The sequence below is a fragment of the Olea europaea genome, unplaced genomic scaffold, assembly GCF_002742605.1.
Source record: "Olea europaea var. sylvestris unplaced genomic scaffold, O_europaea_v1 scaffold806, whole genome shotgun sequence".
NCBI classification, from domain to species: domain Eukaryota; kingdom Viridiplantae; phylum Streptophyta; class Magnoliopsida; order Lamiales; family Oleaceae; genus Olea; species Olea europaea.
The window spans coordinates 124,478-136,865 of record NW_019266496.1 but is presented as its reverse complement, the minus strand read 5'-3'; the positions used below and the strand labels follow the sequence as shown (position 1 = coordinate 136,865).

The 12,388-nt window shown below is 33.8% G+C and overlaps 1 protein-coding gene across 3 annotated transcripts; it reads left to right on the top strand.

Moving 5' to 3' along the window:
• Positions 1-83: 83 nt before the first annotated feature.
• On the top strand, positions 84-11,816 carry LOC111391575 (lysophospholipid acyltransferase LPEAT2-like). Of its 3 annotated transcripts, none has more exons than XR_002702135.1 (14): positions 84-609; positions 1,900-2,080; positions 2,253-2,312; positions 2,498-2,661; positions 2,754-2,817; positions 3,422-3,490; positions 4,426-4,521; positions 6,929-6,973; positions 7,544-7,614; positions 8,562-8,628; positions 10,701-10,749; positions 10,996-11,106; positions 11,192-11,239; positions 11,449-11,816. XR_002702135.1 is itself a non-coding variant. In XM_023016815.1 (14 exons), exons 1-14 carry the CDS (start codon positions 128-130, stop codon positions 11,599-11,601), a joined length of 1,668 nt encoding a protein of 555 aa, XP_022872583.1. In that variant the 5' UTR covers positions 84-127; the 3' UTR covers positions 11,602-11,816. The 3 variants fall into 3 exon arrangements, 1 of the variants encoding a protein (XP_022872583.1); XM_023016815.1 differs by having other exon boundaries at positions 10,701-10,757; XR_002702136.1 differs by lacking the exon at positions 3,422-3,490.
• The last annotated feature ends 572 nt before the right edge of the window (positions 11,817-12,388 follow it).

The window sequence follows — 12,388 nt, the reverse complement described above, 5'->3', positions numbered from 1 at the left end:
AAGAGAACACCCCGAAATTTTCACAACACCATTTTTAAAACTAACCCCCGTATTAACAGCCCCGCTGTCTATATACTACCATTTTTCTCTTTTTACTTTTCATTCTTCCTCCGACAAAGCAACAACAATGGCAGAGGATCACTCTCTCTCCACTCCGCTACTATCAGCGCCACCCGCGGACTATCCGTCCCATTTAGTAATCAACGTTCAGGACCCCGACCCTGACCCGACCGAATCGACGGCCATTCAGAGCCCATCTATCCGACTCCACAGACAGCAAAACGGCGTATGTAATAACAATACGCTGAACCCGTTTGAGTTTATTGGGGCCCATGAGGATTTCGAAGTGCCCAGTTCCATTACGATCGATCCGTTCCGGAACCATACGCTGAATATCGCGGGGCTTTATGAGTTTGTGAAGATTTTGATTTGTCTGCCTATTGCCCTGGTCAGGGTAGCGCTTTTTGGGCTTTGCCTAGCGGTGGGATACATGGCAACGTATTTGGCGCTCCACGGGTGGAAAGATAAGGAGAACCCAATGCCAAAATGGCGCTGCCGGCTCATGTGGGTCACCCGTATTTGTGCCCGTTTAATCCTCTTCTCCTTTGGGTATGCAATTTGATAAGATATGTCAATTTGATAGAACTTTTGCAAGCTCTTTATTTCAAAGCTAATGTTTTGTACGAATCTCTCTTAAGTTTTTAATTTAGATTTTTAAGGGTTTAGAAGGGTAAATGAAATAAAGTGAAGATTTATAGTAGTTATTTACATGCTACTTCCTTTGATGATCTGTTTACGCAACGTTCGCCATATATTCTCCAATACAGCTCCCTTTTTTTCAGCATGTTGATGGTACTTGAATGAATGTGACTGACCTAATTCTTTTTGGGTTTTAAATGACCATCAAACGTGAGGGTATGGCGTGCATAAGCAGGAACCAAGATTAACTATTAAATAAAATAAAATTTGGAAACTTGGAGTGATAAACTCCACGCTATTAATCAAGCTATGCATGATTTTAAAGCTGGGTCAAATATTTTTCTTGTCAACAGTAGCTTTAGAAATTTATGAGTATTTTATATAGATAACACTATTTGAAGGGACATATTAATGCACAAGTTATTACTTTTTTTTCCTCAACCATGATAAATTTGTCATCTTCATGTTAAAGTGCAGGGAATTTTTTGCTTGATTTCCAGAGAAAAACTTAGGCTACTAGGTGGCTGGAATAGCATGGTGTCAGTAAACGATGACTAGAATAAATTTATGTTCTTGTTGAAAGGAAATCCAGAATTTTCACAGCATATAAGATCAAAAAGTATTTCAGTTTTCCAAATGTTGGGACCAAGTAGACAATTTATCTGTCTCTTCCATTTAAAGAATTAGTACGTGAACATGGTTCTTAGAAGAATTCCCTCATCTTCTTGTGATTGGAGTGTGTAAAACAGTGAGAACCTCTGAGGAATGAGGAATCTTAATCAATAGGGCAAAAATTTGTTGAATTTGCTTCGATATCTAGAACTAGACATATTTGTCAAATGTTAAAGAAGAGTTGAAATATTGTGTCTCATGTATTTTTCCAATTACATAACTTGATATGTACTGTATGGAAGTGACACCTTGGTTAGTGGGATTTTAATTTGAACGATGATCAATGATGCAATTGAAATCATTCACTGAGAATGGTTTGGAAAAGTACAGACATAAAGGGAGTGCATAGCTTAGGATTGTTGATATGAATTTGGATTCCATCAGGGGAAATGAAGACATGTGATTCATGATGAGGGAAGTAGCTAAGTTTATTTAGGTTTTTGTGATTGATGTTACTTTTTTCTTACTGCATAAGTCTAATCTGAGTTAGAAACTTTTTCTTATTCCTTTTGGTTTTTAACTTTGCAGCTACCATTGGATAAAGCGGAAAGGAAAACCTGCTCTGAGGGAGATTGCTCCTATAGTTGTATCTAATCATATATCATACGTTGAACCTATTTTCTTTTTCTATGAATTATTTCCCACCATTGTTGCCTCTGAATTGCATGATTCCATGCCTTTTGTTGGAACCATCATCAGAGCAATGCAGGTATTCTTATATTCCTTAAAATCTCTACTTACTGGCTACATTTTATGTATAATAACCTTTTGCTTTCTTTTGGTTTGGTGAGCGTACACAGCTTATGTGCTAGATACTCAGTAATTCTTGTTCACTTTCTAAGATATTCGTTTTAGTTACATTGTACCTATGAATTCCATAGGTAATATATGTTGATAGATTCTCAAGATCTTCCAGGAAGCATGCTGTCAATGAAATAAAGGTATAAAGCATCTAGCCTTTTTTGTCTACTGCCAGTTTTGAACTGAAACATAAAACAAGAGAAAAAGGTTCTAGCGGTTTAAAATTTTGTGTTCAGATATGGGAAAAAGAATTTCAAGCTTTAAAAGTTTTATCGATATATAAAGCTATTTGATACAGAAATGTGTTTCAAGGAATTGAATACAGAGAAAAGCTTCTTGCAATGGGTTTCCTCAATTACTTTTATTTCCTGAGGGAACGACAACCAACGGAAGGCTTCTTATTTCTTTCCAACTTGGTGCATTTATCCCTGGTTATCCTGTCCAGCCAGTCATTGTACGTTATCCTCACGTACACTTTGATCAATCCTGGTAAAGTCCCTTCTTACTTTCCAGTTGTGTTTTCTGGACATGTCATTTGGTTTCATATGGGCTTACTTCTCATGATTCATCATTTTGTTCAGGGGACATGTTACTGTACCAAAGCTGATGTTCAGAATGTTCACGCAGTTTCACAATTTTATGGAGGTATATTGCATTTCTCTATGTACGTGTGTGTGCTTGATCCACGTTTTATTTGTTTTCATTATTGGTTGTCATTCTCAAACTGTGTAACGTGGTGCCACTTGCCAGCAGGCCCCAAAAAAAGTTGCAACCAGCCTTCGTTACTTTCTGCTTATTATTTTTTGTTAATAAATGGCTAGTGAATGAGGGGCTCTATGAAAATAAAACTTTAACCTCATTTCAATATTGTTTCATTGTGTCGTTGAACTATAGAGTTTAGTTGACCAATTCATGCTGAGAGTATTGGGGAAGAGCTTTGAACTTTGAGAGCAGTTCATATAATTGGCAGTCTCTGACAAATAATATAACACTGAAATATTTTATCTGAGAATTTCCCTTTTATTGGTATAATTTATTTTCTAGACTTGATCACCTTTAACTTGTGGAACCCAGGCATACCTGATTTTAGTCTTTTCATCGTCGATCATTGTGAGCTTTAGTTCACTGTGCATTTCTTGATGGCCCAATCCATTCATGTGCTTTTTCCTTCCTGTTGAGTATAATACTTTTAGAACTAATGCCATTTTTATCTGAAGTAATCTCATAACATCTTTCTTATATTGCACAAGTTGACCATCTTCCTCTCGTGTCTCCCCATGAAAATAGGAAGGAAAATGCTATCCACTTTGCTCAGATGGTGAGTCAAGTCTAGTAGTTTTTATTAGATTCGCTTCTTTAATATGTTTTCTGATATTTTTTTTATTTTCTCCATTGTGCTTATATATCGTAGTGTCCTAATATGATAACACTCCAAACTTGTCCAGCTATATGTTGTCTGCTGTTCTCACACTAGATACAGCAGATGAAGATATCAATAACTACTTGTCCTTTTCAGCTGCCTGTGAATGACAATCTTCTAGTGGCTGGCTGGCTATCTGCCATATGTTCGGATAAATCTTATTTTAATACATTTTCTTTCTTAAAGCTTTGCTGATATTTCTGAATGGCGTATTTTTATAAGTTACATGCAGCTGAGGTTGCTCTATTTATGTATGTGCAAATGTTTTGCATTAATTTTCCATTTAGGACTAGCTGGCTTGTTCGTTAACTTGTTGTCATGATCTTGGTACTTGAATTAACTGGTTATTACTTGAGCAATAATCTTCCTCTCAGACTGCCTTAAGCATATTCTTATACAACGTTGAGGTGGATCTCTCTATTACTTCTTCTTCCAGAGGCCATTTACTCGAAATATTATAACTTACAAAGACAGGGAAGGACTGAATGATTCGATTCCAAAGGAAGGGGAAGAGGGCATGTTTTGGCCTCATGTGTCCATAACTCAAAATAGGTGACCTAACGGCCCGTTCCATCATATGGCTTATGTTCTTCATGTAGCATTCAGACCGAATGACTATAAAATTACGATCCACTTAACTGAATTATATTTGTTCGATACACTGTTGTCAATATAAATGTTGAGAACGGAATACAATGGAAAAAAAACATGCATAACTGTACAAATTGCACCATTTTCTTTAATATGTATTCCATTTTCCGTGTGGATATGCTTAAATATTGTGTGAGATCATCTTTTCGTCTTACTTCTCAACTACCATTTATCAAATGCAGACTAGCCATCTCATGGCAAGTTCTCTCAATGTGGTACAAACATCCCATTCTTATGGAGATTTCATGCTTTTTGCGAAGGCATCGGAGTTGAATCAGGTTTGCTATTATTTCCGTTACTAGTAATATGTGATGAATTTTTTATGTTAAACAAAGATAAGTTGTTATTAGATTTCTTAAATGGAATTTGGAAAGCGAGTATGTTTATAACCATGTGGGTTTGGAATTTTTATTTTTAATTTTGTATCATGTCATTAAGCAAATTAGATTGAAGTAGCATGTGACATTACTATTGTATCTGCTTATAGATGTTGTAGTCTGACCATTTTATTAATTAACATTATAGAGATGTTGTTAACTTGACTTTTTACTTGTTTTGCTCATAGTAGCCTGATACTTTGACCGTAAGCAGAAAAAACACTGTTAACTAATTTGCACATTATGCATTTTGAAATTCATGATAACGTTACAATTATCCTTTCCTTTTTTCTGACACTTTATTTACTTGTGCCATATGAACATCAGTGGGTCAACATTTGCATGAATAAAGGAGAATTTTATTGATTGGAACAGAAGTTCTACATCATGGATGCACGGGCAGAGCTGGATTCAAGTGTGGGGGCCTGGTATGAATATATTTTAAAGGAATTTCGGCCGTAAGTACAAGGAAATGATAATTTAATATAAAAAAGACACCCGAGGAACATCGTGCGCCTTACCCCTTAGAATGGAGATAATTAACACTATAAATTAAGTAAAAGATGTAAGGCCCCGTTTGATTGCACGAAATTTTCCATGGAACTTGGAATTCGAATTCTAACTTCCACTTTTGTCCTGTTTGATTGACAAAATTTTTCAAAGAATTGATTTTCCACCTTTTATTTTCCTAGGGGCGTAGGTGGCTTTTGGTTTTCCACCTTTTTTTTTTTTTTTTAATTGTTGGCAAGGAGAACAAATTCTAGGAACAATTGTAAAAGAGGATATCCCTGAAATTAACAATTTTCATATAAAACAAAGCCAAACGAACACAAAAATATAGATGATTTTTTGATCTTTTTTTTTTTGGTTGGCAATGGAAACAAATTTTAGGAACAATGGTAGAAGTGGACATCCCTTAAATTGACAATTTTCATGTAAAACAAAGCCAAACGAACACCAAAAAATACTTTTACTTCAACATTTTCCACGTAGGAAATTATACCAATCAAAGACAATAATTTACAATTTCCAAGAAAATAATTTCTAGATAATTCAATTCCCTGGAGTTCATTTTCTTTTCACCCAAATTCCATCTTCACAATCAAACAGACCCTAAAAGAAAAGAAAAGAAAAGAAGGAGGGAAGAAGATTTGGGAGGATGAAAAGCATTAACTAGTGACATCGAGAGCATTGAGTTTAATTGACAAAGAAAAGAATTAATCAATGTAAAGCAATGAGGGGATTCTCACTTTTCATGGTAGATTATGTGCACAAAATGCTATTATTAGATTGGTTACGAATGAAGACAAAATTAATGACTATGGAATTAAACAAATAGACGACACATGCTAACCACATATAATATTAGAAAGTGATTGCTACAAAAATAAGGCATTCTTTTTCTTTCTTTTGGTGCATAGTGTCATATTAAGTTGAGTGAAAATTTATTCCAAGTAAACAAAATCTCTGACTTGAAATTGTGCCTTGATTAAGTGACTTGAGAATGACATGATTTTAATTTATATGACACTATCACAATGAAAAGATTATTGACCACATGCAATTTTAGTTTTGACAATGGTGCTTGTATGATGTATTTACTAATAATTTATTACATGTATACAGTCCATTGAATATTGATGTCTATAGGAGTACAACTTTAGCATTAGTAATAGGGCTACATTGATGAGTTGTGCACTAAAATTGAAGTTGATCAACTTATTTATAACATATTGAAGTTGAATGTCTCAATTGAAATTTTAGACCATGAGTTAAGACGTCTCGTTTGGGCATTGTGAACTGAAAATGTTTCTCAGGTAATTAATTTGGGCTCATCTCACTTTGGGCTGGGGGCTGGGTGAGTTAACTTACTATAGGCTGAGCTGTAATTTATTTTGTGCTGGGTCCATGTATAAATTTTTTATTTTTTAAAGTATTTTGTTTTTTCTAGGCTTGGCCCTCTAATCCGCCCCTGCATGGACACATGTCAGTAATGTTTACTATGTAAAGTTGGTATTTACCATGTTCATGCCGTCTTTATTTTTATCAATATACTATTGGAATGTGAATCTAAATTTAATGCCATGCGAACAGCAGAAGACACGGAATTATGATGTGTCTATTTGTATATGTTGAACTATTCACTGTGCCCCAGAACTGATTTACACTCTACATGATTATATTGCTCTATGGGATGGAAATTGTGAGAATGTTTTTATTGAGTTGTTGGATTAGAGTTCTTTGTCTTGGAACTTGAGTTATTTGAATTGTTTGGCCCTGATGTACTATTAACATTATGTTTTGTCAGGAAAACCCCTCTCAGTTTATGGTTGAAATGGCCTGGGTGGAATCAGTAAGTCAAACTTGCGGTCAATTATTTTATTAAATTAATATTTTGGCATATTTGATAGTTATTCAAATTATTAATTAATAAGATTTGGATGTCCACATGTTAACTTTTTTTGTTCTCATCATCTAAATTATTCTGACCTTTGATTCACTTGAGATGGATATTTGATAGTAAAATAATAAATCCAAGAGATTATCGCTTTAGTTCTCTTGTTGCTGTGATTCAAATGGAAACTTGTATTCTGGAAATTATTTGTAAAGACAAGTTTTACAGATATTGATGTGATCTAGGACTTATTAGGAAATGTACTAATTATGTTATTTTAGATAATGGTGTTCAGCGAATGTTAAAAAAACTTCTTTATTGGTTCTTATACGATATCGGACTGAAAACTCTTTGAGCTGTCACCTGTTTAATTTGATTGAAAGATGTTAAAAGGGGAATGGGAGTTGCATCAAGGCTTATGAACTCTTATTTTGTTTTATTCTGTAATATACACTATATATATTCATGATAGGTGGTGTCCATTTTCTACGAGATTTTATGACTCTGATTGTGCCTGTTGCTTTTCAGTCATTTCGTATAAAAGCTTTGGAGGCCATCGACTTTTTGGAGATATTTCTATCAATGAATCCAGATCCCAGGTATCATGTGATGCTCTAACATACTCAAGTTTATTACATAACATGAAGGAGGGAAAAATTTATGGTTGATTCTGACCAAAACAGTTCATATTTCATGTTTTATATTTATGATTTGTATTAATTATTTTCTTGTCCTTTTCGCTTTATGTCTAGCAATTAGGATTTTGGACAATGATATGGCATTTAATCAGGTTTTCCAGTGTTGACCTGGCAGCATATGTTAGATTTTTAGCTTTATCAGTGGGAAAAGTTTACATGCCTGCTGCTGCTGAGTTGTGTTGGACATATCCTCCAAGAGTCTGCTCATCCTTTTTACATCTTAGTTATATTTATTGTTTAAAATTTAACTCAACAGAGCCTTGTCCGACAAGAATCCTATAGTTCCTCTCCAGTTGATAACAAGGGTCTTCTCCAATGTTAAAACCATAATAACTTGTATCCTTTTTAACTTCCAATCTTCCATGATATTTTAGGTCAACCCTACGTACAGGTTTACCATTAGAACTGATTTCATCTCATTTTCTAAACGTTTGCTGTATTGGTTAATAAATTAATAGCTAGTTTGGCATGTTTTATATTTTGAGTTCTATATAAAAACTATTTGGACGTAAAATATCTATGACTAATAAAATGCATTATTTGAAGTATTTTTGATAAAATATTTTGTTTAAAATATAATAAATAATATTCAAAAGTATGTCATACATGTGAAAAAATGTAAAGTATCCAATTTTTTTTTAAACCCTGTTACTTTAGGAATAATGGGTAGTTTTATTGCCTATTAGGATAAAGAAAGTAAGGGCTTTTCTAAGGATCATGTCTATGCTTGATCATTTGTCCATTCAAACGGAGGGAAAGTCTCTTCATTTTTTTCCATTTTTGTAAACGAAGCAATTTTTTCACTATTATAAAAACTTGCCGCTGACGAATCTTTGTTCTCTTCACAGTGGACATGTTGAAATGCATGATTTTCTCAGGGTTCTAAGATTGAAACCTTGCTCTTTATCGGAAAAGGTAAGCATTTGAACGTTATATTTAGTTTTCTGTGCCTTGCTAGTGATTATTTCCTTTCACTATTTTGACAAAATGCCGTGTTCCATGTTTTCTAATTTTTCTTCTTAGTGACATACATTTTGAGGATTTAGATAAATGTTAACAGTTAAAGATGTAGTGATGTACAAGAATGGTAAAAGTTGGATAAGTTATAAATCTCTCTACTTCCTCGCTTGGCAATATATGTAGTCACTGGGCTATGCTGCATTTTTTCTATAGCAAGTGTATGATATCTAACAAGTAATACAATGGATCTTTGAATCCGAATTATCGTTCCCACAAGAACTATACTTTAACGCTTAATCTAATTGTTTCTAACTACTATTCGACAAAAGCAAACAAAGATTTTTAAGGAAGAATTTCGATTTGTTGTGATTTTTAATCCAAGTACTTAAAAATAGCAGATGCACACAAAGATTGATTTAGAATTCAATATATAATGGATATTAGGGTAGAACAATTTCACCTATCGATCATATTTAAGTCTTGATTCAAAATCTAATTTTGTGTTTGATCGAATTCTTCCATTGTATTTAATTTACCCCTCTCAAGTTCTTATTGTGCCTATATAACTAATTTAATTCTATATCTCTATGTGAATCAACTTTATTTAAACGAAACATTGGTTCTAAGAATTCATACATGATTACAATAATTAGTATAGGTATTTCTACACATTACACCAATTTACCGGATTTTACTATATGGTCTAAATCCTAAACTCACTTCTTAATTCGTAAAAGATTCACAAAATCATCAAATTAGTAATCAAGTAATTCAATGCATTAAACTCATAGCAAAATCAACACATGAAAGATAAAAGAACAGGAATCTTGAATAAAAGACAAAGGATTCCAAATAGGTTCCATTGTTCACTCTAATATTGAATTTAGTCACTCATAATAACGGAAGAAAAACTAAAGAATTGCATTGAGTACATCACCGGGTTTTGAATTGAGACGTAGAAAAGATGATGAATCTTGCACCAACTTCTTCTCGTTCCAAATCTTGATTTTAAGCCTTTGAATCGTTGTTTTTCTCCTCTTGAATTTGCTCTCTAATTTTCAAGATGTGTTCTCTATCTCTCAATGTGTGGAATCCTCTCAAAATTGTCAAAACTTGTATTTATAGTTGCCTCTCACGTTGGTGTTTAATGTAGGGTTTTTTATGGACTTCAAAACGGGGCCAAGTCGCGCCCTAAATACAATTAACAGTGGCGCTGCGGTGCCTGGGATGCGGCGCCGTGGTGCCTGCGCCGCTTCTTCAGCATTGGTGCCACCTCTCTGCCCCTCTTTCTCGTTTGGCGTTGTGGCACCACTCATACGTTCTCCTTATGTTTTGACTCTTTTGCCCTTTCCTCCGTCTTTTCTTCTCAACCCACGCCAATATCTTTATCTAATGAATCTTTCCGTATTTGTCACCATCTCACCACTTTTACAAAACAATACTAATAAACACATTAAAAACATCCACCACTAAAATTTAGCCAACAATCAAGTTGAAAATGGAATAAAACTTGTCAGTCTGATATGTAGCAATTTGGCTTGAAAACCGTCCGTATCATGTTTTTTTTTTTATTAGCCTTCTTATCTAATTGGGTAAGGTGGTCTCCAGCCTTTACCCTTTCCATGCGAGCCTCCTTGTTGTCTTTTCAGTTTGGCCATATTGAGTACCTCATAGCACTCATCCATATTGCGATCTGTAAAATAAATTTTGCATAATTTCATTTTTCTTTTTTTTTTTTTTTTTTTTTTTTTTTTTTTTTTTTGGGTGTTTCAAGGATGTTTTTTCTTATTTTAGTACTTGCTTTATTAGGACTTAGTATAGATTTTATCCTAGGACTTTGGCAAAGAGGATCAGTATTAAATTTGACCATGTAACACAAACAGATCATATTATTTCAGTGATAGAAGTAGTTGCCTTTTCAGTGCCTAGGCTTGCAGATTCATTGGACGCTGAACTTTGTTTTCCAGTTGTGTTAATGACACTGCATCTTTACTAATTTTCTTAACCCTCATTCCCTCATTTTGCAGATATTTGGATTCATTGATGTGGAGAAGATGGGTAAAATAACATTAGCAGGTAACTTGGTACTTCTGTGTTCATATTTGTGCATACTAGTGATATTATGTGCCACTCGTCTTAATATTCTCAGAGACACCTATACATTATTAGGAAATGTGCGAAAGTTACAAAAAAGAAGTCCATACTCAGATTTTTGTTTCAGCTTTTTAGATAAATTTTGAGATTAAGGGACAATTTATTATGTCTTGAGATTAATGGTTAACCATGCAATACTTGCGCTACATTTTGTGTTTGTTGTTTCAGTTCCTGCTTGGCTCAGCCCACATCTTGAAGCAGCCACTCTTCAAACAAGCTTGTGAACTAGCATTTACTGAATGTGACATTGATGGGAAGAATTGCATTTTGAAGCAAGAGGTATGCATGTATTTTCTCGTTGTGTCCTTGAAACCTCATCAATGTTTAACTTATAGTCTCATGGTTTCTGAATGCTTTGTAACAGTTAAGAGATGCAGTTACCCTCGCAGTCCCAAACATGGGTGAAGATGAGGTGGGCTCAGGAAGTATCTGTACATGATTTTTACTTCTTTTTCTTTATAAATACAGTCAAGTTCTTTCTCATCGTTTTTGGAACGCATAGACCAGCACTCAAAAGAGATTTTCAAAGAAGTCATAATTTTTATAGTTTTTAAGTAGTATGTAATTTCTATAATTATCTATTTCTTTCTTGCTCAAACTCTCTCTATTTGAGATTTGCAGATCTCTGGGATTCATAGTTTATTCGATGTGGATGGCGATGGAAAAATCAGTGAAGATGATTTCGTCTCCTGCTTGAGAAGACATCCATTGCTCATAGCACTTTTCTTTCCCCGGTTGTGGTACACAGGTTTGTCCATAGCTGATCATAGATAGGTTAGTGGAGGTGTTTAATCGATGGATGACGAGTAATGCTCAAAAGTTTTGACTTATGAATGATTGTGGGGTGTAATTTTATGCATTTGAAATGTATTGTGGTACAGTTGTTGAAATTTTGTCATTTTTCATTCAAGTTTTGTATCCTATAATAACAATTTCAAAGGATGGAGTGCTGATTGCATTGCCATATTAATATAGTATTAATGTCTTTAGCTGGCTCGTTTACATTATGTTTAGCCGGATATGTGTTACTTTGGGTTCATTTTGTAGGACGTTCAAAAGGTTAAAATCTGATCAAGAAGTTGTTTTTCAACGTATTTGAATAATTTTTTTAGATGTGAACCCACATAAAAATAGTAGCTCCAAAACCCGCAAAAAGATTGAATCATATTCCCAAGAAAGCTAAAAATAAAATCTTGGATTGAAGCTTGGCCCAATAATTTATCGATCAAAGAACCAACATAATCGTCGATTATATGTTGATCTTGTGATCATAAAAATTATGAACTTTGCTATGAATTTGTTGAACGTCAAAAGAGTATGAATTTTTTATAAGTTTGGATAGTTTGAAGGTTATAAATATTGAAAATATTTCATAAGTTCTCTTCAATTAAGAGCAAAATAGAAAGTGAAAAATTTCACATTATGATTAATTCTCAAAAATTAATATCTTTATTGTACAATGAATATGTCTTTTTATAGATGTAAAATAAGCTCCTAATAAAAAAAAAAAAACTCTAATTCTAAAGACAAATTTAAATAAATTAGAAAACTCCCAAACAAG